This window comes from Capsicum annuum, chromosome 9 (genome assembly GCF_002878395.1).
Source record: "Capsicum annuum cultivar UCD-10X-F1 chromosome 9, UCD10Xv1.1, whole genome shotgun sequence".
NCBI classification, from domain to species: Eukaryota; Viridiplantae; Streptophyta; class Magnoliopsida; order Solanales; family Solanaceae; genus Capsicum; species Capsicum annuum.
This window is the reverse complement of record NC_061119.1, coordinates 161,413,841-161,441,475: the sequence shown is the minus strand read 5'-3', so window position 1 is coordinate 161,441,475 and position 27,635 is coordinate 161,413,841. Positions and strand designations below refer to the sequence as shown.

The 27,635-nt window shown below is 37.2% G+C and overlaps 1 protein-coding gene across 1 annotated transcript; it reads left to right on the top strand.

Moving 5' to 3' along the window:
- The first annotated feature begins 12,742 nt into the window (after positions 1-12,742).
- Positions 12,743-13,348, top strand: LOC107841353. The gene is made up of 2 exons (XM_016685304.1): positions 12,743-12,890; positions 12,987-13,348. The coding sequence occupies exons 1-2, from the start codon at positions 12,743-12,745 to the stop codon at positions 13,346-13,348; spliced, it is 510 nt and encodes a 169-aa protein (XP_016540790.1).
- Positions 13,349-27,635: the final 14,287 nt, after the last annotated feature.

Here is a 27,635-nt window from a genome sequence, read left to right as displayed (position 1 = left end):
TTTCTAATTCTCTAGCTTTTGTTTTTTGTTAAGTCACAGGTTTATGGGAAGTTTGAGTATCAAAAAATCTGAGCTAAGGAGCATGGAGAAGACTAAGTGTGGGGTCCTAAGACCCTTTTAATGTATAAAGATGCTACTAGCTAGGCCTATAGGCCTTAAGGAGTAATTATATCTATAATTTTAACGTATACTTTGGGGACAACGTATATTATTAAGTGTAGGGTGGGGAACTTCCCATTTTTAAGAATAATTTTAAAATTTTTTGTGTTAGGAATAAGTAGGATGCTCTTGTTAGTGCTATATTTGATTGCATGATGCAAATGTTTGGTTGTAAAAGCATATTGATTGTGTGAATGACTACTTTTGAGACTCCTAAGCTCATGATTATGACTCTTGTACTTATTTTCTTAATGTTGAATTCATTTGATTGTTTGGTTGAGAGTCTATAAGGATCCTACTTTAGTTGAGCATATTCCATGTGTATGTGAGGTTGTTGTATATTTCTTGTTATACTTGATGACTAGAACATGCCCGGTGTGTATACAAAGCGAAATAAAGAGTGTGGGTATAGGAGATTATATAGGCATTTCTTTCATAGCCATGTTTATATCATTTTTCTGACCTACCCTTGTGCATAATCCTAGTTAAACCATTGAGACTTTAGCTTATTTTCTTTGGCATCCTCATATTTAGCCTGTATTCCTTTATTTGATAGACCTTAATTTGATCCAAAGCTCCTAAATACTTTAGTGTAAAATTAATTGAGTTAAGGAGTTTGAAATTCAAGTTGGAGAAAGGTAAAAGTGAAAACGATCTTATTTAGCCTTGGTTTAAGGACAACTTGTGTTTTTAATATGTTAATGATGATATAATTTAGCATCTAAGTGTTTAATTATTTTATTACAATGTTTAAGGTGTCTTTTAAACAAGTTTGTACTTAAATTGGTCACTAAGAGTGAAAACGAGAAAACTAGTGTTACTAGCTTGAGCTAGGTGTTGTTCTAGTTTATCTCAATGATTCTATTGTGTGTAATGAGTTACTAATGGTTATTTTTTGTGTCTTTATATGGGAAAAAAATTGTTTGTAGTGTTCAAAGTTTAATTGAATTGATCCAAGAGTCAAACAATAGTCGAAGATCAAAATGGGCAAAACTAGTTCTTAGTTTAAGTTTCTAGTTTGGCATCGTGGATGTTGTATTGTTTTAAGCTCTAATACGTGGTGTTTGATGCTATAGGATGATTGGTTAGTTGATTATTATTATATATGGATGATGAAAAATCTGGAAATCAAGTGGAAATAACACCACAAGGCTTGGGATGGAAGGACAAATGCTTAAGACAAGTTTAGACATAAAAAAAGTGAATTCTAGTGAGGGTATGGGAATTACCCCATAGCGCGACCCCTACTCTCATGGACTAATCCACATGGTGTGAACCCTAATCCCATGGACTAACCCACATAGAATGATACCTACTCCCATATACTAACCCTTGCTATGTGGAGGTGTTTCCCAACATGGCAGAAATCATCCTTTTATAAATTGATAAATTAAACTTGATGTTAGACACCTTGGATGGCTTTGAAACTTTAAGAGGGGATGAAAACACTTAAATTAGGGTTTTTATTCTTTTACTTTAGTTTATCTATGGGTTTTAATACGTATTCATTCATCGTGATTACGATTATGTCCATGCGTGGCTAAACGTCTTCTTTTCAGGGTTTTAAGGCTAAAAACATGATTACAATTTCTTTGAATTGATTTGGTTTCAATTTATTATCATATTTGGTTGTTTATTTATCCTTTTTATAACTATTTTCAGGATTCTCAACCCTTAGAATACATCCATTATCGTCTTTGTGAACCAGGAGGGGAAATAAGTGGATAAAATATGGGAGTAAATAGAGTAGGGTTCCTATTCTCTTATAAAATAAGGTATTTGAATTAGTGTCTAGGATAGAGCTATACGTAGAAGCCTTATTTGGTTCACTATGGGATGAAATATAAATTTGTTTAGCTTAATTTTTATATCCCCACTCAACGATGTAGTTATGGGTCTATGTTAGATAGTTGATTAGAGGCTTGGGATACCATGATCAAAATATCAACCCCATGAATCAACAAACAAGATAATTTATCTAACAAATAAAGTTTAATAGCTTAGTATGATTGTTCATATTGCTTTAACCCCAGGTTTCTCTCCATTGGTTGACCAAGCTCTTACTTTACTACATTATTTACTTTACTTTTAGTTTACAACTTTAAAACTTTTTTAGTTACTTTTACTCTAATTTAATCTCAATTGTGAACTAGATTTGAATAGTTGTTAAAATGAGTCTCTGAGGGGTCAATATTCGGCTTTTTATAAGGCCACTGTATTACTTTGTGAGACCACGTACACTTGTCTGTGCACTTGAGAACAACATAATTTCATCCTACACTTTCAATTATGAATGTTGTTGATTACTTCACAAGCATGGGTTGCTAAAAATCCTTAGCTAGGGTTGTGGGAACCCTAACAGATTGATGAACTAAGGAAAGTGATATTGTTGTGCTAAACTGATACCCATGCATGCTTTGTATTATATTTACTTTAAAAGTTATCTTAGCATCTGCAAATGTTAGGATCCCACCTAGATTATTACTACTTACTCCAAAAAAGGAGTAGTGACTAGGAAAAGGTAATGACAACAGTAATTTGGAGTTTAACTATCGTTTCATGCTACTAAGTAAGTAATATGGTTAGCTTTCATATAATAACTAGAGACTCAAAAGGTAAAGTTAACTGGGATCAAGATATGAGTTAGTAAAATGATATCTTGAGACTTAAAAAGTAAAGGGTGAAATCCTTCTGCTCATCCAAAAGACTGTAGAAAGTACATAACTTATCAATTCTGCATGCAACATATTGTGTTGGTTCAACAAAGAATGATAAGCCTACAAAGTTGAGAATCCAAGGGGAACACAATCCTAGTGTTTACCTACGACTAATTACAACCAAAGTTGAAATTAGCCACTTGTTTGATATTGCTATTCAAAACTCCCCATTTACTTTTCTAGTTCCACCCATTGATTACAACAGCTTAGAACCATGATTCCACTTATTCCCTTGGGATAAGAACCTAAACTTTGTTGGGTTACTATATTTTGCAGTGACCATATCATTTTCTAAAAGGAGGTGTAGCTTGGACGTCACTAAAGTTTGGCGCTGTTGCTGGGGAATACAGTGTTGATTTGTATTTGAAGTTGTTGCCATTTTTATGTTTTCTTTTTGTTTTTGTTCTTAATTGGATATATGCCAATGTATGCCTAACACATAAGTAGAGAAAATCCCTTACTCCCAGTGAATTCGAACAAAGAGAGGATCTTACAAACACCTAGTAGGATGATGGAACATAAAAGAGATCATAATACTAAAGAAGTTTGAAATGATATGCTTGCCCCTCCTCCCAAAGGAGTATAGGATATTGTAGATTGGTAGAATGGTGAGCTTTTAGCTGAAGCTATAAAAGAGAGAAGGGCAATAAAAGAAGCTTAGCGGTTAGCTAGGGAGGTAAAGCTAGCTAAGAAAAGACAGGCAGCAAACCACCAAGCAACACTCACTAGAAATCAGAACAATGCTAGATATACCCGTGTTCAAGTTATTCCAACATATCAGTATGTTTGACTCTAAGGTACCTAGTCCCTTACTGTGTGGTGCAACCCCCAAAGTTTCTGATATCTTAGGCTAAAGTTTGAGTTATTGGTGTTCATCAGGGCTCTTTACCAATTTTGCAATACGAGATTGGGCTAGAGATATTCTTATGATATATCCTTTTGAGACAGACATTGTATGTGGATTTATTAGAAGATTAATATTTCCACTTTGTTTGGTGTCAAAGCACTTGATATAGCAGCTGGGTCTTCCTTCTCTTATGTTATAGATTATGCTAGAGCCTCAGAGAGAGCATGTATTGGGATTTTTAGAGGTGGAGACAAGAGGCCATGCCATTAGTATAATGCTATTGGTATTTTATTTGGGAGTGAGGATTCTTACGGTGGGGTTAGTTTCACTTGCAGCCTATTAATTCTACTTATGTAGTATTTTAGATTATGGGTGACTACTAGGTTACTCATGGTGATCATTTTGGATCAGAGTGTGTAATATCTCAAAGTATTCTAGAATCTGGTTTTGGATGTGGTGAGATGGGACATTGGTCAAAAGGGTGTCCCCGATGAGGAATTATTAGTCATTCAGCTTATTCAAATTAGCCTTACGATGATTGTGACATCTTCATTAGAGATAGTTCACTTGACACCTTTGTTGATGATTTAGTCAGTCAGTTTGAGTTTGGACCCATTCAGATTATTCTCCCTTAGATCCATCAGGCATGTGATTGTGGATTTTACAATGATAGGTGTATTTTTATTTCTCGTGTTTACCCTTTTTAATTTGTGTTTATTAGGGTTTTCATACCTATTGGTGAGTTCATATTGGTTATTGTGTACCTTGTTATTGAATTCATGATTATATGACTACCATAACAGTTTATTTCTTTTAGTAGTATATGGAGTAGACCTGTATTGATATTTTCTCCTTATGGGTATAGCATTTGGGTTTAAGTTTTATTTATCTTGGGATATTGGCCTTATTATAGCCCTTGAGTGGTACTTGTTATTGATTTTTATTTTTGTACTGCCTATTTATTATATTAATATTCATATTGCTGTTGCTATTGCTATCATTACTTGATGTTATTGGTCCTTTTTGAGTAGCTAGTTAGACTAGTGTTGTCTAGTTATAACTCCATTCTTTGTGGTTCTTATTCGGTGGCTTGAGCAGCTATAGTCCGATTTGATGATTTCTTCCCTATAGCGAGGTAAGGTTGATTATTTTCCTCTTTGGTTGGTTGTGTTAGAGTGATTGTGGAGTGGATTATGGTACTGAAGGTAAGATGACCTTCTATGGTTTTGTGTCCTTCTAGAGTTGGGAATTTAGTTATATTGCCCGTTCTTTAGTTTGAGATTCATAGACTTGCCTCCTGGCTTACAAAGATTTTTGTATTGGCTATACCTCTCTCTATATCCCATTTGTCGGCTTGACCAGTTTTGGATATATTCTTTAGTGGCTATTTTATCACTCGATAGTGGTTTGATACTGATATCAAGGATTTGTCTCTAAGATTTATTGGGTTCGTCTCCTAGTGATGGTTTTTCCTTGTTACTAGTGTGGAGATTAGATGCTCCTTACTTGCCATGATATGTTTTTTTCAAAAATGGAGTTAGGGAAAGAGGAAGGTGGTCTTTCTTGTGATTGCTTCTTGAGTTGGCAAATTGGAAATTTTTTATCTTGGAGCAGATCGACCAGTTATAAGTAGTTATGCTTTGGACTCCTGAGTTTCAGTTTTGATTATCATACGGACTATTTGAAGCATTGGCATTGATTGCATTCCTTGATTATCTCTATTTTTGTGCCTATATAGTGTCTTTTGGGCTTATTTTTATGTTTTTTTGTATGGGAATTCAGTAGATCAGTCTCTGTTCTTTGAGTTATCTATGATGAGATTGCATGGATGAGACTCAGGTGATTTTTCTCTTATTTTGGAGTGGATAGTAGGTGTGGAATGGTAAAAGAAGGTTATATTTGGATTTAGAGTCGGTTGTATAACTCATGCCTTGTCTTCCTTTTGGCTTGAGTAAGACTTCGATTGATTTATATGCGTATCGAGATGGTATTAGAGTGTTATGGTCTAGATATACGCGTATCAGCCTTTTTTATTCAGTAGAGGCCAGTTGGTGGTTGAGGTTGAGTTTTGGCTATTTGGAAGTGAAGCGAGAGATTTGGTTGAAAAAGGGATACCAGTGGCAAAATCCTTTGTAAGTGTTCTCTCTTCGTGAAGGTTATCTATGATGTTATGCCTGAAGCATGCGGGTCTAGCACCTATCCGTTCAAGCTTCTGAGATCTTTTTATGCTCTAATTTTTGAGGATAAAAGACCTTTTAGTAGTGGATATTGTAATGACCCTCCAGGTCATTTCCTTGATTTGCATGTAATTTTGGCATTTTAAGCCTCCCCACATGTAACACCCCAAACTTTTTTTAAGTCAAAGATAATATCCAAAAGATTTAGTGATGACTTCCTAAATGATTAATATTTAAATTAGATAGAATTTTCCCAATTTCGACATTTTATCATGTGGGAAATTGATTTAGCTTTCCAACGATATAAATTTTGTCAAAATCCGGTATTAGAGTAAAAAGTTATGGATGTTTTACAGAAAACTATCAGAACTGCTCAGAAGTTACGGTCTGGCCAGCGGACCATCGAGCTAGCGATGGACTATCACCTAAGCCATCATGACTAAGGAAGTGAACCCATCTTCTGGCCAAGTGCAATTTCCAGGACCAACGGATCAACGAGTTAGCAACGGACCATCGCCCAAATTGTCACAGACGATGTAGGAGGTTTAGGTTCTAGCCAAGTACGACAAGATGGACCGATGGACCTTCGAGCCAGCGATGGACCATCGCCCAAACCGTCACCACTTCTAATCAGTGATTTTAAGTCATTTTTAAAAGGGTATTTGGATTTTTTTCCACCCATTTTGACCCCTGATTATACCAGACAAAAGCTCAAAACTTCTTTATTCATCCACAAAACCAAATTAGGGTTCTCTCAAAGATCAATCTCCAAGAACAAGAAACCCTAGGTGTCTCATCCCAAGGCCCAATCTTCAAGAAATCATTCACCCAGGTATGTAAAAAATATTGATTTATGGGTTTTTTTCACCCATGAAGCTCAAGAATCACATTTTTAAACTCATGGATTGTGATTTCTATGTGGTAAGTTGATTTTAATTATGTTGATGTGGTTATATGAATTCCAAGTTGGAGTCTTTATGTACTTTTCATGAAATTATACTAGTATGTGGGTTTGGAAACTTTTAAAATGAGTTGATTAAAGTAACCATGATGTATGAACTAGTGTATATGCCTAAGCCTAAGGTTGTGCATGCAATGTTTTTGATAAAATGCCCAAGAGAATAAGAATCATGCTTTAGGACTCAATTATGACCAAATTGATGAACCCATGCTTTATCCTGTTGTTCAAAATGACTTCCATGTTATTGTTATGCATTGAAATTGTTTGATGGATTGTTTAGGAGATTAGCCCTATGAAATTATGACATATTTATATACATTCCTATTTATGTACCAAACCATGATAATCAAGTGCCTCATGAAATTCTCCAATGATTGTATCATAGATTGTTGATTATGGTCGTAATTCCAGGGAGTGTCATGTCTTTTCAGTTTCATGCTATCGAGTTTTGGGGGTACTTGTACCTGAAAATTTAGCTGTGTGCCTAGAGCTAGTGTTAGTTTTCAAGATACTCCCAGTCAAGCCATGTTCAGTAGAATTCAGTCAGTCTCATGACTCAGGAAAACTCAGTAACCTTAGTAATCTCAGTCAATTATCAGATCTCAATAATATTTCATCAGTCAATGGAACTTAGTGAACTCAGTCTAGTCAGTTCAGTATAATTAATTCATTGTCTAATTTGATGGGAGTAGGATTCAGCATCGAGTGAGCCCAAGGTTGGGAACTCACGTGCGAGTAGAGTGTGTGATTCTAGAAGAAATCCTTCCACTCCAGAATTATGTAGCTACCGTAGGTTGAGACATATAACTTATTAGATGAGGGTTGATGAGGTGACTTAGCCTAATAGATAAGGGTCCCATCATTTTCCTTAGAGTACCTGTTAGATGATGGATTACTCATAGCTTATCCTTACCAGTGGCGTGGTATTGAGACCCTTCCAATTGGGGTTACAGATTGGACCCCAACTCAATTATATTATCTTATTTGGGGCATATCGGTTAGATGACTACTTCCCACAGTTACAGTCTCAGTCTCAGTAATAGAACTCAGATAGTTCTATAGAATTTAGGACTGTCAGATACAGTCACCCAGCTTAGTATGGAACCTAGCTAGTTCCATTAGAAATAGGACTGTCAGACACAGTCATTCAGATAATAGTATATCAGTTATACGTAACTTATATTATTAGTATTCAGATTCAGTGATGTCGTGATTCCAGATATTGTTCACGTATTCATGCATGTGATCTCACGTTCATGTTATTCAGTCAGTTAGTATTGTTCATGCATATAAAACCCTTGCATTCATCCTACCTCACTTGCATACCAGTACATTAAATCGTACTGACACATTGACACTATGGTGTTTTTATACCATAGGTTCAAAAGCACGAGCTCCAGAGCATCCTTAGTAGATCAGACCTTTAGCAGCCAGACTAGCAGTGAGTACTTATCATTTAAGGATAGCATGATTATTTTATTTCCTTATTATTTCAGTAGTTTGGAGTTAATTAGGGACATATCCCATTAACTCCACAGTTTTTAGACAGTTTAGAGGCTTCCAGACTATAGCATGTTCAGACAATTATTTCAGTTTTGTTTTGGTATTGATATAATGTATTTTAAGATGTTATGTTTTATCAGATATTTGTACCTTATGGCCTTTCAGCCTTTTCTAAATTTTTATAGTATATTATGCAGTGCCCAGTTATAGATATCAGACATGGGTTAGCTTATGGTCCTTTGGGGTACGAGCACCGTGTAGCTTTTCGGGTGCCAGATTTGGGGCATTACAAATTTGCTATCAGAGCCTAAGGTTCAATAGTGTCCTTGGAAGTTTGAAAGCCGTATCTAGTAGAGGCTTGTGCATGGGTGTACTGCGCGCCATATTTATGTAAAGAAGGTTATAAGATGTTTTAGGAACAATTTACCTTCTTTCGGTATTAATGTCATGCTTGTGAGCCTAGGCTCAGATTTAACTATCAGTCTAATTCATTTCTCCCCTTCTTCTACAGAATATGCCCCCTAAGAGAAGAAACAAAAATAAGTCATCCCCTCAGTCCGTCAAAGCAGATCCCTTGGACAAATATGTTTCTTATATAGAGTTCAGAGCTGCATTCACTACTCTTGCTAATTCAGTTGCTGCCTAGAATGTATCAATAACAGTCATTTCGGCCAATCCAGTGGCCAATTCAGCTGTAGGTAGGATTCGGGACTTCACCCGAACGAATCCTCCATCCTTTTTAAGGTCTAAGTCAGACGAGGACCCTCAAGAGTTCCTTGATCAGGTTCAGAGGGTTACAGATATGATGGGAGTGTCAACCATTGAGAGTGCTGAGCTAGCTGTATATCAGTTGCAGGATGTGGATCACACATGATTCAAACAGTTGAAAGTAAAGAGGGTTGGTGACGCAGGGCCTATAGAGTACGAGGAGTTTGACACTGCTTTTCTTGATATATTCTTTCCCCTAGAGCTGAGGGAAGCTAAGGTGTTAGAGTTTATCAATCTCAGGCCGGGCAACATGATAGTGAAAGAGTATTGTCTTAAGTTTACTCAATTAGCTAGATATGCTCCTCATGTAGTGTCAGACAGCAGGGCTAAGATGAGTAAGTTTGTTTCTAAGGTGAAAGATAGTGTGGTCAATGAGTGCAGATCTTCAATGTTGATTAATGAGATAGACATAGCCAGGCTTATGATCCATGCTCAACAAATAGAAGAGCAGAAGATTAAGATGAGGGAGAAACAATATAATACCCCAAAAATTTCAACTAATAGTAGAACCCTATTTCAAGCTCATTAGAAATAAATTTAGTAATTTGGTAGCTACATGATCTAGCTTGATGAGTATTAGGGCCCCAAAAAGTGTCCTAGCTATTAGACGAATCAAAATATTCCTTGCAGATTGAACTTTTGAGATAGATATTGGTATGGTCAACTTTAAATGAAAATTCTCTCATCATACTATAAATTTCTGATATCATGAACATCAAAAGATAGGTAATTGAATTAGCTTTCCAACTATACCAATTTTGCCAAAATCCGTTATCAAAGCTAAGAGTTATGCCCATTTTACTCCAGCGTATTAGCCTAGAAATTTCATGACGACATTTTGTGACGACTTGTCACAAGCCTGACGGCTTGTCACAAATGTTGTTAACATAAGTAGAAAGTCACAAAATCCAACATTTTGGGATGACTTGTCACAAGTTTGACGGCTTGTCACCAAATGTCGTCAACCTTAAGCCGAAAATCATCAAATCCACCCTTTTGTGACGACATTTCATGGTGACTTGTCACGAATGTTGTCTACTATTTTTTTCAGCAATTTAATGACATTTTTGCAAGGGTATTTTGGTCTTTTTCCTGCACTTACCACGATTTATAACCCTCAGAGAATGTATTTTCTTCTATTTCTCTTTAGTTAAACATCCTAAAATTCTCTACACACCTTCAACCACAAGGTTAGGGTTTCAACATTAAAACCCAATAATCTAGAGATTAAATCGTGAGAATTCAATAATTCTTACATATTTGAATTTCCCGTTAAGAGGGCTACGAGGTACACCCAATAGTTCATGAATAACCTTCCAAAATTTTTGAAGTCATCCAAAACCTCCATGTTTTAGGTATGTGGTTTTGAACAAGAACACCCTTTCGTTCTTATGCCCAAAAGTTACATATTTTCGTAAAGTATTTTGTAAATTCATGTAGAATTCCTATCATGTTATTATATTGTGAGTTTTATGAAACTATGTCTTACCCAAGCTTTGAGTTGTAATATTATTATGCATATTAATGTTTTAAATTATCAATTTATGGTTTAAGTTGCATAATTCAACGTCTATATCATGTTTTGAGAATTTCAAGTCCTATTGTTGTGAATTGAACCTTATGGTTAAAGTATGAGTTTGAGAGATGTTAGCGATTTTTAAAGAATATCAAGAAGTGAGTTTTAATTGTAAATTAAGATAGAAAACATTCTTGAGTTTGGAGTAAAGGGGATGCAATTTGGCTCCCATTCTATATATATATATATATATGTATATGTTGTTGAATTATTTTAAGGTGTCTTTTTTAAAGTTCTGAGCTTAGTAAGGGAGTAGTATTTAGCACCAAGTTGGGATTAATTCTGAGGTGTCATGCCCCAAAAATACATGCCCCCGTAGGTTCTTAATATACCCCAAGTGGGTTAAGATAGTGATCACTAAAGTTAAGGATTTATCCGATGGCAAGGATAGAACAACTCTCCCCAACATCGGTAAGACATTGGACTCCATGTAGCTCACATGGTTTATATCGGTTAAGAGAAACTCTCTAAGTTCCTAAAGTTCTCTAAGTTCTAAAGTCTTCCAAGTTTCAAATAGTTTTAGTCTTAAAGTTACGAAGTTTTCAAAGTATAAGTGTTTTAAAAGCTATGGTCCTAATAATTTCAGGTGTCATGACAATTTGAGGTTTTAAGTAAAAGCATGATACTTTATGAGTCTTGTGGTATATATTTATTCCGAGATATGTGAGTATATTTTACATCATGCATATTTTCTATAAAAATTTATGATATTGAGTATTTTAATTGTACACTCCCCAATATGCTCAGTACATTCCCAAAGTACTAACCCATATATTTTATCTATGTGCCATATATTCTCGTAATGTAGGTTCAGGTGCACAGTCTTAGCCTCACCAGTGATCAGTTTGAGTACTCTTATCTACATATCAGCCGTGGTGAGTCCTCATGTTTTGGGGAATGGTTATTCTAAGACTTCCAGTTTTATTCAGTAGCTGTTTAATTTTTGTCTGTTGAGTATGAGTTAGTTAGGAACCTATCCCAATGGCTCTCTAGTTTGGAGTAGTAGAGGTTTGTCAGACTAGTCATCAGATTGTTAGGACTTCAAGATTTTCTTTGAGTTGTAGTTTGTTCAGACCAAGTATTTTATTTATATTTCTCATTTTATGATGTCATAGTGTTGAGTTCATGATTTTTATCTTTAAGTAAGCTAATATTTGAAGTAGAAGGCTCAAAGGGTTAGCTTGGGACTATTTGTAGCCTTAAGCACTGTGTGACGTTCTGGGACCCGATTGCGGAGCGTTACAAACTTGGTATCAGAACCTAAGGTTTAAAGAGTCCTAGGGAGTCTGACAAGCCGCGTTAAGTAGAGTCTTGATCATCGGTGGGTAGCACACCACATCTATGAGAAAAAGGCTACAAAATATTTTAGGAATAAGTCATTTCTTTCTATCAAATCCATCATGCTCAAGTTGTCTCTATCAGCTATTAATTCGTGTTCTCTTATTTTAGAATATGCCTCCCCGCCGAGCTCGAAGAAATAACAATGATCAGCAACCTCAGCCCACTGATCCTCTGAATAAAAATGTGTCCCACGCCGAATTCTGGGCAGCCTTCCAGGCATTGGCCCAAGCTATCACTGTCCAGGCCAATCAGGCCACAGATCCTCAGTAGCAGGGAGGTGACTTAGCTACTGCCAGAATTCATGACTTTATGCGGATGAGTCCGCCAGTATTTTATGGGTCGAAGGTAGGAAAAGACCCATAGTTATATCTAGAGGAGATAAGAAAGATCACACAGGTAATGCGTGTGTCTAAAGAAGAGTGTGTAGAGTTAGTATCTTACAGGTTGAAGGACATTTTGTATGACTAGGTGGTTTCTTGGAGGAAGGGTAGAGGGGAGGATGATTCTCCCATTACCTGGCAGATATTCCAAGATGCATTCTTGGATAGGTTCTTTCCTTTAGAGTTAAGAGAGGCAAAGAATGAAGAGTTTATGAACTTGAGATAGGGCTCTGTGACTGTTAAGGTGTACTTCTTAAAGTTTAATCATCTTGCAAAATATTCGCATAACTTGATCTCCGACGCACAAACTGGTATGAGAAAGTTTGTGACAGGTGTGTCAGGCTTAGTACTGAAAGAATGCCACACTGCTATATTGAACAATGAAATGAATTTGTCTAGGCTGATGATCTATGCGCAGCAAATAAAGAAGGATAATAGAAGGGAAAGATATAGAGCGAGAGGTAACAAGAGAGCCAGGTCTGAACAGCATGAGTACGGTCAGGCTAGATCCCAGGGAGTAAACCGTCCTCAATTCTAAAGTCATTCTTCTATGCCAGCACTCTCATCTTCTAGTACCCCAGTTCCTAGAGGTAGGCTAGTGCAGGGAAACAAGTCTTCTATGTCCAGGCCTCAGCAGAGTGTGAGCAGCAAGCCGAACTTTTCTCCTTGTTCCAAGTATAGTAGGACCCATTCGGGTGAGTGTTTGGTTGAAAAGCGTGGTTGTTTTGAGTATGGAAAGATAGGCCACAGGCTTAGAGAGTGCCCACATGCCAGGCAGGAAAGTAGAGATACCCAGCCCCAGACCCAGGCCACTAGTGCATCAGCTTCTGCAGCCCATCCAGCTCGTCCTCAGGGCGCTTCTTCTAGTATTGCTGGAAGTCAGTGCCAAAATAGGTTCTATCCTACCTTCCTGGCATGAGCAGGAGGACTCTCCCAATGTTGTTACTGGTATGCTCCGTGTATTTTATTTTGATGTATATGTGTTATTGGACCTCGAGTTAAGTTTTTCTTATGTGACCCCACTTATTGCTGTAAAGTTTGAGAAGAGTCCCAAAAGTATTTCTGAGCCTATTTTGGTTTCTACTTCAATAGGGGAGTCTATTATTGCTAAGCAAGTATACAAGAATTGTCCTATTACAGTCCTTCATAGAGACACACTTGCTGATTTGATAGAGTTAGAGATGGTCAATTTTGATGTTATCCTGGGTATGGACTGGCTTCACTCCTGCTATGCATCTATAGATTGTCGTACTCATGTAGTCAAATTTTAGTTTCCTAATGAACCAGTTTTTAAGTGGTCAGGGAGTTCAGTACCTCCCAAGAGTCATTTTATTTCTTATCTCAAAGCCAGGAAGCTTATATCTAAGGGTTGCTTTTATCAGTTGGTTAGAGTTAAGGATACTAAGTTTGAAGCCCCAAGTATCTATTTAGTCAACATTGTTAATGATTTTCCTGATATCTTTTCGAAAGATCACCCAGGGGTACCTCCTGATAGAGAGATAGAATTTGAGATCAATCTTCTCCTGACACTTAGCCTATTTCTATTCCTTCCTACCCTATGGCACATGCAGAGCTTAAGGAGTTGAAATAGCAACTCAAAGATCTCTTAGACAAAGGTTTTATAAGGCCCAGTGTATCTTATTGGGGCACACCTATCCTTTTTGTGCATAAGAAAGATGGTTCTTTGCGTATGTTCATTGACTATCGTCATCTTAATAAGTTCATAGTCAAGAACAAGTACCCTCTTCTGAGAATAGATGATTTGTTTGATCAGTTGCAAGGTGCGAGCTATTTCTCCAAGATAGACCTTAGATCCAGCTATCATCAACTTAAAGTAAGGGGGTGTGATATCCCAAAGACAACTTTCCGAACCTACTATGGTCATTTGAAGTTTTTTGTCATGTCTTTTAGGCTAACTAACACCCTAACAACTTTCATGGACCTCATAAATCGAGTGTTCAAGCCATATCTTGATATGTTTGTTATTGTGTTTATCGACGACATCCTTGTGTATTCCCGAAGTGAGGGTGATCACGCAGACCATCTTAGAATCATCTTACAAACTCTTAGAGATCATAAGTTGTTCGCCAAATTCAGTAAGTGTGAGTTTTGGCTAAGGTCCTTAGTGTTTCTGGGTTATATTATTTCAGCTAAAGGTATTAGAGTTGATCACCAAAAGACAGAGGCTGTAAGAAATTGGCCTAGGCCTATCTCTCTATCTGATATTAGAAGTTTCTTGGGTCTAGCTGAATATTACCACTATTTTGTTGAAGGGTTCTCTTCCATTGCGTCTTCTATGACTCGATTGACCTAAAAAAAAGTTAAGTTCCTCTGGTCAGATTGCTGTGAGAAGAGTGTTCAAGAGTTATAGACTCAACTCACTTTTGCCCCTGTGTTGACGTTTCCTGATGGTGTAGATGGTTTTGTGGTATACTATGATGCTTCGAGAGTAGGTTTGGGTTGTGTGTTGATGTAGAGGGGTAAAGTTATACCCTATGCTTCTATACAGTTGAAACCTCATGAGAAGAATTACCCAGCCCATGACTTAGAGGTTGCTGCTGCAGTGTTTGCTCTAAAAATCTGGAGACATTATTTGTATGTTGTGCATGTTGATGTTTTTACTGATCACAAAAGCCTGCAGTATGTGTTGACTCAGAAGGAGTTGAATCTCAGGCAACAGAGGTGGTTAGAATTATTAAAAGACTATGATATGAGCATTTTGTATCATCCAGGCTAGGCCAATATTGTGGCGGATGCCCTTAGCAGGATGTCTATAGGTAGTATTTCACATATGGAGGAAGGTAAGAAGGAGTTCGCTCGTGATGTACATCATCTGGCTAGACTGGGTGTTAAGTTTCTTAATTCCCCTAAGGGAAATATTTTGGTATAGAGTAGTTCCAAATTCTTTTTGGTTTCGGAAGTAAAGGAGAAGCAAGACTTAGATACTAGCTTGGCCAGACTGAAGGAGTCAACCAAGGACCAAAAGGTAGAGGTTTTCTCTCAAGGGGGAGATAGGGTGTTGAGGTTGTAGGGTAGATTATGTGTTCTTGATGTCGGTGATCTAAGGCGGAGAACCATAGATGAAGTGCATGGTGCATGGTATTCTATTCATCTCGGCATTACCAAGATGTACCGCGACTTGCGGGAAATCTATTGGTGGTTTGGTATGAAGAAGGATATAGCTGATTTTGTGGTAAAGTGTGTAACATGTCAATAGGTTAAGGTTGAGCACCAAAGACCTGGTGGTGTGATGCAAGAGTTTAGTATCCTAACTTGGAAGTGGTAAAAGATAAATATGGATTTTGTGGCTGGCTTACCTCTTTCCCGACGTGATCATGATTCTATCTGGGTTGTTGTCGACAGGCTGACTAAGTCATCACATTTCTTGCCTTTGCACACATCTTATACAGTTGAGGACTATGCTAGATTGTATATTCGGGAGTTAGTCAAGTTGCATGGAGTTCCCTTGTCTATCATTTTCGATAGGGGTACTCAGGTCACTTCTCAGTTCTGGAGAGTGTTTCAGAAGGGTCTTGGTACCCAAGTTTATATGAGTTCCGCTTTTCATCCGCAGATAGATGGTCAAGCTGAAACAACTATCCAAACTTTAGAGGACATGTTGAGGTCCTGTGCCCTTGATTTTAAAGGTAGTTGGGCTGAGCATTTTCCATTGATAGAATTTGCATACAATAATAGTTACCATGCTAGTATCAAGATGGCACCATTTGAGGCATTATATGGTAGGAGATGTAGATCACCCATAGGTTGGTTCGAAGTGGGTAAAGCTACTTTGGTTGGACCTGATGTAGTATTTGAGGCAATGGAGAAGGTGAAGTCATTTGTATATGTGTGATGAAAATACCTTGAGTTCAAAGTTAATGATTTGGTGTATCTGAAAATTTCGCCCATGAAAGAGGTGAAAAGATTTGGGAAGAAAGGGAAACTTAGTCCCCGTTATGTTTGCCCTTACATAATTCTAAGTCGTGTTGTGAACATAGCCTATGAAGTTGAGCTGCCTACAGAGTTGTCAACTGTTAATCCTATTTTCCATATTTCCATGCTTAGAAAGCATATTGGTGATTCTATCATTGTTGATTCTTCAGATAGCTTAGATGTTCAAAATAACCTTTCATTTGATAAGGTTCCAGTTGAGATCCTAGATTACCAAGTCCGTAGACTAAGAAACAAAGAAGTTCTATTGGTCAAGGTTTTATGGTGGAATGAATCATTTGTGGGTGCTACTTGGGAAGCCGAAGTAGATATGCGATCCAAGTACCCACACCTCTTCTTCACAAGTTCAGGGCAAGCCGAAGGTATTACTTTTTCTTAATTCAGCCCCTATCTAACCAAAGATTCGGCTATAAACCTATTTTGTTGCAATTTTGTACACTCTCAGAAATACTTGAAAGTTTAGAATGACATAGATTCAATTCAGAGAACTATTCCAACTTGCATCCTCTGCTTCTTTGCATTTCCAGCTTAACTAGTGACATTCGAGGACGAATATTTCCAAAGGGGAAATATTGTAATACCCTGAGAATTTAAACTAATAGTATTACCCCTATTTCAATCTTGTTAGAAATAAAGTTAGTCATTTGGTAGCTACATGATCTAGCTTGATGAATATAAGGGCCTCAAAAAGTGTCCTAGCTATTAGACTAATCAAAACATTCCTTGCTGATTGAATTCTTGAGATGGATATTGGTATGGTCAACTTCAAATGAGCATATATCTTATTATACTATGAATTTCTGAGCTCATGACCCACCAAAAGATAGATAATTGAATTAGCTTTCCAACGATATCAATTTTGCCAAAATCCGTTATCGGAGAAAAGAGTTATGCCCATTTTACTCCAGCATATCAGCCTGGAAAGTTTTGATGACATTTTATGATGACTTGTCACAAGCCTGACGGCTTGTCACAAATGTCGTCAACATAAGCAGAAAGTCACAAAATCTAACATTTTGTGACGACTTGTCACAAGTTTGATGGATTGTCACAAAATGTCGTCAACCTTAAGCCGAAAATCATAAAATCAACCCTTTTGTGATGATATTTCGTGATGACTTGTCACAAGTCTGACGACTTGTCACATGTCTGACGACTTGTCACAAGTCTGATGACTTGTCACGAATGTCGTCAGCTATTTTTTCAGCAATTTAATGACATTTTTCAAGGGTATTTTTGTATTTTTCCTGCACTTCCCACGACTTATAACCCTCAGAGAATGTATTTTCTTCTATTTTCTTTAGTTAAACATCCCAAAATTCTCTGCACACCTTCAACCACAAGGTTAGGGTTTATGTCAGTTAATGGAAACTTCTTAAGTTCCTAAAGTTCTCTAAGTTCTAAAGTCTTCCAAGTTTCAAAGAGTTTTAAAGTAACAAAGTTTTGAAAGTATAAGTGTTTTGAAATATATGGTCCTAATAATTTTAGGTGTCATGATGATTTGAGTTTTTAAGTAAAAACATGATGATTTATGAGTCTTGTGGTATATATTTATTTCAAGCTATGTGAGTATGTTTTACACAATGCAGGTTTGTATAAAATCTTATGATATTGAGTATTTTAATTGCACACTCCCCCATATACTCAGTACATTCCCAAAGTACTGACCCATATATTTTGTCTGTGTGCCATATATTCTCGTAATGTAGGTTCAAGTGCACATTCTCAGCCTCACTAGTGATCCTTTTGAGCACTCCTATCTACATAACATTCGTAGTGAGTCCTCATGTCTCGGGGACCGATTATTCTCAAACTTCCACTTTTATTTAGTAGCTGTTTAATTCTTATTAGTTGAGTATGAGTCTATTGGGAACCTGTCCCAATGGCTCTCTATTTTGGAGTACTAGAGGTTTGTCAGACTAGTCATCAGATTGTTAGGACTTCGAGATTTTCTTTGAGTTGTAGTTTGTTCAGACCAAGTATTTCATTGATATTTCTCATTTTATGATGTCATAGGGTTGAGTTCATGCTTTTTATCTTTAAGTAAGCTAATATATGAAGTAGAAGGCTCAAAGGGTTAGCTTGGAGTTACTTGTAGCCTTAAGCATCATGTGATGTTCTGGGACCCGATTGTGGGGCGTTACAAGTAGAATAAGAGAGCAAGGACATGAATTTTCAACTTTTCTCAGCCTAAGTCAGAGGGTGGAAGTCGTTCTTAATTTTGCCTAAAGTCATCCATTCTAGATCCTTCATCAGCCAGCGCTCCAGTACCGAAATTCAGAGACGACAACAGAGATAGGGTGCCAGACTCTAAGTCTCAGGGCAGTGTTAGCAATACCCTAACCTATCCTCCTTGTCAGATATGTGGCAAGCACCATATGGGTACTTGCAGAGCTGGCAGTGATGTTTGCTTTGTATATGGCAATCCAGGCCACAGAGTCAGAGATTGTCCCCAGCTAGGTCCTCAGGGTCAGCATAATTACCCTCCAGCTCAGTCTGATTGCCTGAATCAGCAGGGTGCCTCTTCCGGTGCTACCACTGGGCAACGCCCAAATAGACTCTATGCTCTTCAGTCCCGATAGGATCATGAAAATTCTCCAAATATGGTTACTGATACGTTACAGATCTTGCATATATATGTTTATGCCTTGCTAGATTTAGGATCTTCTTTGTCTTTTGTTATTCCTTATATAGCAGTTGATTTTGGAGTCAGTCCTAAAATTCTATCAAAGCCCTTCTCAGTCTCTACCCCAATGGGTAAAACTATCGTAGCCTAATGGGTATACAGGAATTGTCCAATTATGGTATCTCGGAAAGTTACTTCAACAGACTTAGTAGAATTAGAGATAACTGATTTTGATGTCAATCTCGGCATGGATTATCTTTATTCCTACTATTCCACAGTTGACTGCAAAAATAGAGTTGTCCAGTTTTAGTTCCCGAATGAACCCGTCCTTGAGTGGAAGGGTAGTACTTCAGTTTTCAGAGGTCATCTTGTTTCCTACCTTCGGGCACAAAAAATAATATCTAAGGGATGTGTCTATCATTTTTTTCAAGTGTAGGACTCTAGTTCCAAAACCCCCAATATCGGATCAGTCCTAGTAGTGAAAGAATATTCTGATATCTTTCTGGATGATCTTCCCATTTCTCTCGAAAGGGAAATAAACTTCGGCATAAACCTTCTTCCAGATACTCAGCCCATATATATTCCGCCATACAAAATGGCACCAGCAGAAGTCAGAGATTTGATAGATTAGTTGAAGGATCTCCTAGATAAGGGTTTCGTCAGACCCAGTGTGTCCCCATATTTATGCACAAAAAAGGCGGTTCTCTCAGAATGTGTATAGACTACCGTCAGATCAATAAATTCACCGTCAAGAACAAGTATCCACTTCCCAGAATCGATGACTTGTTCAATCAACTTCAGGGTGCCATCTATTTAGCTAAGATAGTCCTCAGATCAGGCTATCATCAACTCAGGGTCAAAGAATGTGATATTCCGAAAATAGCTTTCCGTACTCGGTATGGTCACTTCAAATTCTTAGTTATGTCCTTTGGTCTTACTGATTCCCCAACAACCTTCATGAACTTGATAAACTGTGTGTTCAAGTAGTACTTGGACATATTTGTCATAGTCTTCATATATGACATTCTTGTCTATTCCTGCAGTGAGCATGATTATGAAGACCATCTCAGAATAGTATTGCAACCTCTCAGAAATCATCAGCTGTTCGCCAAATTTAGTAAGTGCAAATTTTGTCTAAGATCAGTAGCATTACTTGGTCATATCATCTCCGGTGATGGTAATACAGTTCATTCTCATAAGACCAAAGCAGTGAGAAACTGGCACAGACCAATCTCTCTATCAGATATTAGGAGTTTCTTGGGTTTGGTTGGCTATTACCATCAATTTGTTGAAGGTTTTTCATCTATTGCATCCCCTATGTACAGATTGACTTAGAAGAAGGTTCAGTTTGAGTGGTCAGGTTCATGCAAAAAGAGTTTTCAGGAGTTAAAGACTTGACTCACCTCAACTCCAGTTTTGACTCTTCCAGATAGTTTAGATGGATTCATAGTGTATTGTGATGCATCCAGAGTAAGTTTGGGTTGTGTCCTTACACAGCTTGGTAAGGTCATAGCCTACGCCTCTAGACAGCTTAAACCCCATGAGAAGAATTATCCTACTCATTATCTTTAGTTAGCAGCCGTTATTTTTGACTTAAAGATTTGAAGGTATTACTTGTGTGTATTCACAGATCACAAGATCCTTCAGTACATATTCTCTTAGAAAGATCTTAACCTCCATCAGAGAAGGTGGTGAAAGCTCTTGAAAGATTACGACATGAGTGTTCTTTATCATTTGTGCAAGGCCAATATAGTGGCCGACGCTCTCAGTAGACTGTCTACAGGTATTGTTGCTCAGTTGAGGACAATAAGAAGAAGTTAGCTCAGGAAGTCCATTAGCTTGTTCGACTAGGTGTCAGCTTATTCGATTCAGTAAAAGGTAGTATATGGGCTCATAATAGTTCAAAATCATCTCTAGTATTTGGGGTGAAAGAAAATCAAGATAGAGATTTCAGTCTTGTTAAGTTGAGAGAGTCGGTCAGAGATCAGAAGGTAGAGGTAGATAACTTGAGGCAACAAATTCTTTTAGAAGCGCATGGTGCATGCTACTCTATTCATCCAGGGTCAACTAAAATGTACCGCAATTTGCAGGAGATCTATTGGTGGAGTGGGATGAAGAGATATATTGTAAAGTTTATGGCTAAGTACTCTACATGTCAGCGGGTTAAGATAGAGCATCAGAAGCATAGTGGGTCTATGCAGGAATTTAGTATTCCTACTTGGAAGTGAGAAGAAGTGAACATAGACTTTGTGACGACTTTTCCCCGTACTCATCATCAACATGATTCGGTTTGGGACATTATATAGAGGATGACCAAATCAACTCATTTTCTTCCAGTCCATACCTCTTATTCAGTCGAGGATTACACTAGACTCTATATCAAGGAGTTAGTCAGATTGCACGGTGTTCTGTTATCTATTGTTTCAGATAGAGGTACCCAGTTCACCTTTCTTTTTTGGAAAGCATTCCAAAAGTGTCTTGGTACCCAAGTTTACCTCAGTATAGCCTTTTATCCTTAGACAAATGGTCAAGCAGAAAAGACCATTCAGACCTTGGAAGATATGCTCAGGTCATGTGCAATTTATTTTAAGGGGAGTTGGGATGACCACTTGCCTTTGATTGAGTTTGCATACAACAAAAACCATCATTCCAGTATTCAGATGGCTCCATTTGAAACTCTTTGCGGTAGGAGGTGCTGATCTCTAATCGGTTAGTTCGAAGTGGGAAAGGCTGAAATAGAAGGGCCTGACTTGTCATTCGACACTTTAGAGAAAGTTTTGTTTATTAGAGAACGACTCAAGACAACTCAGAGTCGATAGAAATCATACGCAAATATGCACAGAAATGATCTCAAGTTTGAGATTGGTGATTATGTGTACTTGAAAATATCTCCTATGAAGGGCGTGAAATGATTCGGTAAGAAGGGAAAGCTCAGTCCCCGATATGTCCGTCCCTTCAAAATTCTCAATCATTTCAACATAGTAGCTTATGAGCTTGAATTACCTTCAGATCTAGCCTCAGTTCATCTAGTGTTCCATGTCTCCTTTCTAAAGAAGTGCATAGGTGACCCAACAGTTATAGTCCTGGTAGACAGTTTATACATTCAGAACAACCTTTCTTTTGAAGAGATCCCAGTCAAAATTCTTTACTACCAGACTCGCAGACTGAGGAACAAAGAAGTCTCTCTAGTCAAAGTTCATTGGCAGAATCATTCCATTGAGGGAGTTACTTGGGAAGCAAAAGTAGACATGCAAACCAAGTATCCTCACCTCTTCTCCGTAAATTCAGAGTCAGCCTAAGGTAATAGCTTTTCTTAAGCTTATTCAGTTTCATGTTCAGATTTTCGTTATAAACTTGGTATCAAATACCCTTGCATATCCAGTCATATGTTCATGTATCATGTTAGTCACATATTTATGCATCAGATATGCATTCTCATCATGAGAAACTCAGTTTCTCAGTAATTTCAATTATGCATTCATGAAGAAGACTATCCACCACATATCCATGCATCAGACATGCATATTTAGTATGAGATTATAGTATATCAGAAGTTCCAGTCATATAGACATGTTCAAATGTTAACGTCCCTTAAGTAAGATCAGTCTATCATCTTTTCTAGTCTAGTCAGTCTCATTTGAGGATGAATGTTCCCAAGGGGGAGATATTGTAATACCCCAAACTTTCTTTAAGTCAAATCTAGTATCTAGAAGAGTTAGTGATGCCTTCCTAAATGATTACTATTTAAATAATATAGAATTTCCCCAATTTTGAATTTTAATCATGTGGGAAATTGAATTAGCTTTCCAACTGTACCAATTTCATCCAAATTTGGTATTGGAGTAAAAAATTATGGACATTTTACAAAGAACTATCAGAATTGCCAAAAAGCGATGGTTAGACCGGCGGACGGTTGAGCTATCGATGGACCATTTCCTAAGATGTCATGACTAAGGCAGTGAACCTGTCTTCTAGCCAAGTAGTTGGACCGATGGACCATCGAGCTAGTGATGGACCGTCGTCCAAACTATCACAGATGAGGCAGGAAGTTCAGTTTCTAGCTAAGTACGAGGGGATGGACCGACGGATCTTTGAGCCAGCGATGGACCATCACCCAAACCATCGCCACTTTCGATCAGTGATTTTAAGACATCTTTAAAAAGGTATTTGGGTTTTTTTCCACCCATTTTGACCTCTAATTATACTAGACCAGAGCTCATAACTTTTTTATTCATCCATAACACCAAATTAGGGTTTCTCTCAAAGATGAATCCCCAAGAACAAGAAACCCTAGATGTCTAATACCAAGGCAAGAATACAATCTTTCCTTAGCTAATCTTTAAGAAATCATCCATCCAGGTATGTAAAGTGTTGATTGATGGGCTTCTTTAACCCATGAAGCTCAAGAATCCCATTTTTAAACTCATGAATTGTGATTTCCACGTGGTGAGTTGATTTTAATTATGTTGATATGGTTGTATGAATCCCAAGTTGGAGTCTTTATGTACTTTTCATAAAATTATGCTAGCATGTAGGTTTGGAAACTTGTTAATTGAGTTGATTAAAGTAACCATGATGTATGAACTAGTGTATATTGCCTAAGCCTAATGTTGTGCATGCAATGTGTTTGATAAAATGCCCAAGAGAATAAGAATCATGCTCGAGGACTTAATTATGACCAAATTGATGAACCCATGCTTTACCCTTATGTTCAAAATGACTTCTATATTATTGTTATGAATTGAAATTGTTTGATGGATTGTTCAGGAGATTAGCCCTATGAAATTATGACATATTTATATACATTCCTATTCATGTACCAAACCATGATTATCAAGTTCCTTATGAAATTCCTAATTAATTGTATTATGGATTGTTGATTATGGTCGTGAGTCCAGGGAGTGTCATATCTTATCAGTTTTATGCTATTGAGTCCTGGGTCTACTTGTACCCGATAATTTAGCTGTGTGCCTAGAACTATTGTCAATTTTCAAGATACTCTCAGTCAAACCATGTTCAATAGAATTCAGTTAGTCTCATAACTCAGGAAAACTCAGTAATCTCAGTCAGTTATCAGATCTCAGTAATATTCCATTAGTAAAAAAAACACAGTGAACTCAGTCTAGTCAGTTCAGTATAATTAATTCACTGTCTAATGAGATGGGAGTAGGATTCAACACCAAGTACGCACAAGGATGGGAACTTACCTACGAGTAGAGGTTGTGATTCTTAGAAGTAATCGTTGCACTCTAGAACTATGTAGCTAGCGTAGGTTAAGACATCTACCTGTTAGATGAGGGTTGATGAGGAGACTTAACCAATTAGATGAGGGTCCCATTATTCTCCTTAGAGTACTTGTTAGATGAGGGATTACTCATAGCTTGTCCTTACTAGTGGTGCGGTATTTATACCCTTCCAATTGGGGTTATAGATTGGACCCCAACTCAGGTATATTATCTCATTTGGGGCATGTCGGTTAGATGACTACTTCCCATAGTTACAGTCTCAATAATAGAACTCAGATAGTTCTACAGAATTCATGACTATCAGATATAGTAACCCAGCTTAGTACAGAACCCAACTAGTTCTATTAGAAATAGGATTGTCAAACACAGTTATTTAGACAATAGTATATCAGCTTTACAAAACTTATGTTATCAATATTCAAATTCAGTGATGTCATAATCTTAGTTATAGTTCACGTATTCATGCATGTGTTCTCACATTCATGTTATTCAGTTAGTTAGAATTGTTCATACATATAAAACCCTAGCATTCAACCTAACTCACTTGAATACCAGTACATTCAATCGTACTGACACATTTGTGCTATGGTGTTTTTATACCATAGGTTCAGAAGCACGAACTCTAGAGCATCCTTAGTAGATCAGCCATTCAGCAGCTAGACTAGTAGTGAGTCCTCATCATTTGAGGATAGCATGATTATTTTATTACTTTATTATTTTAGTAGTCCAAAGTAGGTTGGGGATATATCCCATCAACTCTACATTTTTGAAACAGTTTAGAGGCGTCCAAACTATAGCATATTTAAACAGTTATTTTAGTTTTGTTTTGGTATTGATATACCATATTTCCAGATATTATGTTTTATCAAATATTTGAACCTTATGGCCTGTCATCATTTTCCATATTTATTTAGTATATTATGTAGTGCCCAGTTACAGATATCAGACATGGGTTAGTTTGTAGTCCATCGGGGTCATGAGCACCGTGTAGTATTCTGGGTACAAAATTTGGGGTGTTACACCACAACGGCTATAAGTCATTTATGACTTACTGGAACTGTCGATTGATGATCAAATAGTTTGTTTGGATTTTTGTCTCATTTCTCTGTTTTGAAGCTTCACTGGCTAGGATTTCGTTTTGGACCAAAACTCATAATAGATGACCTAAGGGGCACAGGTTGTATAATGAGGTACGGTTGTTATGGTCTTGGTCGTATGTTTACTAGTGTTGGTTGGTTAGTTGGATTGGTTTTTAGTGTGGGTATGACTTGTGTGGGTTTGAGTTGTATGGTGGGTGATGGGTTGTATGATTGGGTTTTCATTTACTTAATTTGAAACTTAGTAACTTAACTTAGATCTAAGTACAAGTGGCTCACCATAGGTCATGAGATAGGGTACGAGTAGTATAATCTATCTCGTATGTTGGATAGTGTCAACCTCTCTTGATTCTGTCAAATGTATGGTTTATGGGTACCGATCATATGATTGGATACGAGTGGGACTTTGGATTCAAAGGTTTGTCAGTCTGGGGGTTGAGATTCTTCTTAGGTTAACAGTGGTGGGTGCCACTCTAACCCAAGGGTATGGATGAAAGGGGGATCGTACCCTCGTGCGATTAATTAATACATTTTATTTGGGGTAATATGGACATTTCCACTTATAACTCTTTGGGACCCCACGACTTAAAATACCTTTTTAGAGCTTCATTAACCTAAATGCAATCAATAAAACACTGTAAGAGATCTCAAAATCTCTCAAGGCTCTTGGATTAAGCAATAGGCAAGGTTTCCTTCAAGGTGGTTAATTAAGGCTCATATGAGTGGTTTCTTCTATTCTTCTTAATCTAAGTCAAGATACGTCGCCCTCAATGTTAGTTCCAACAAAAGGCATGTTTTATAATTTGATTTGATGGTATAATTGTTATATTATTTTTGGTTTTCAAATATATGTTGGGGGTTTTGTTAATAATGATTTGGTTATGGTTTTCCCATGTTTTAATGATTGATTTAAAAGTTTTTAATGGTGGTTTGGATAATTAGTTGCATGGGAATAGTTAATTAGTACTTAGTTTTGGTTTTGGAAACACTATGCTCCCAATGTGTTTGATAAAATACCTATGAGAATGCTTTTACTATATTATTGGACTTTTAGAGGAACTATTGCATGGTAAAACTTGGTAATGGAACCCTAAATGGTATAAATGGTTTGGAATGGTCAAATGGTAAGGTCTTAGTGATTATGGTTGGTTTAATTGAAAGCCTTGTGAGGTATAAGAGAATCCCCCAAGCAAGCTAAGTAATGAACATACTTGCAGGGTATATGGGAATCACCTAAACTAACTTAATAATTCAATCTTTTGGTACATGGTAATCCCTTATTCTATAAAAAGTTGTCTATGGACATTTCTTGCAAGCTATAGTCAGTATGATGATATCACTACTTTTAGACTTGGTTAATAATAAATTTAATGGTGGTTTGGATGTATGATAATGGTTTTAATTGGGAAATAATGGCAGGGTGTGATAGATAACCATGAAGGTGTGAGTCCAATGGATGAACACTAGAAAACAATATTTTCACATGAGTATTTGGTCAGGATGAACATATGGGGTACATGGGAATCCCCTAAGTTACAAATTATATATACGTATCATGGAGAGCGAAGAGTACTTCAGAATCCCCTACTACTATGGTATATTTGATTCATTCGGCTACACACATCGGGGCTGTTCAAGGGGTTACACTGGACCCATATAGCCCGTGGGAGGTTCTAGGACTGTTAAGCTACACATACCCAGGTTAATGGTTTTAAATACATGGTAAATCCAATTCACTCTTCCCAGAATATGGTTCATTTAATTGGTTTTAAAGGTTTGCATTATTTATCCTTATCCTGAGTACTTGCTAGAGTTCACTTGCTAACCCATCTTTGTGCAGCTATATCCCGACGTGATGCAAAAATCGGCCATTCTAATCCTTTTGACTAGTGATCGAATTTGGGATCAGCTATTGGATTTAAATAGTGAGCTTCCATACTTCATAAGGCTCCATTTTATATCATAGATGTCTTTATATACTTTGGTTATTTCATAGACATTAGTTTTGGCTATGGTTGGGGGGTATGTCCCAACTGGATATTGTTTTTCTTTCGGTTAGAGGCTTTGTGGAACTACTATGGGTTGGAATATGTGGTGTCGATAATGGTGTTAGATTTAGTATTGAAATTGGTAGTAGGGCTGATACTCTTTGATGTTTATGATTGTTCCATCCTATTGTGTTATGTTATGGGCAGGAACTTGGTTATTATAGTAGTTTGGTTATGGTTGTTGGTTGGTATTGGATGGTTGGACTTGTTTAGGTCGGTCAGGGTTATAGACCTATCC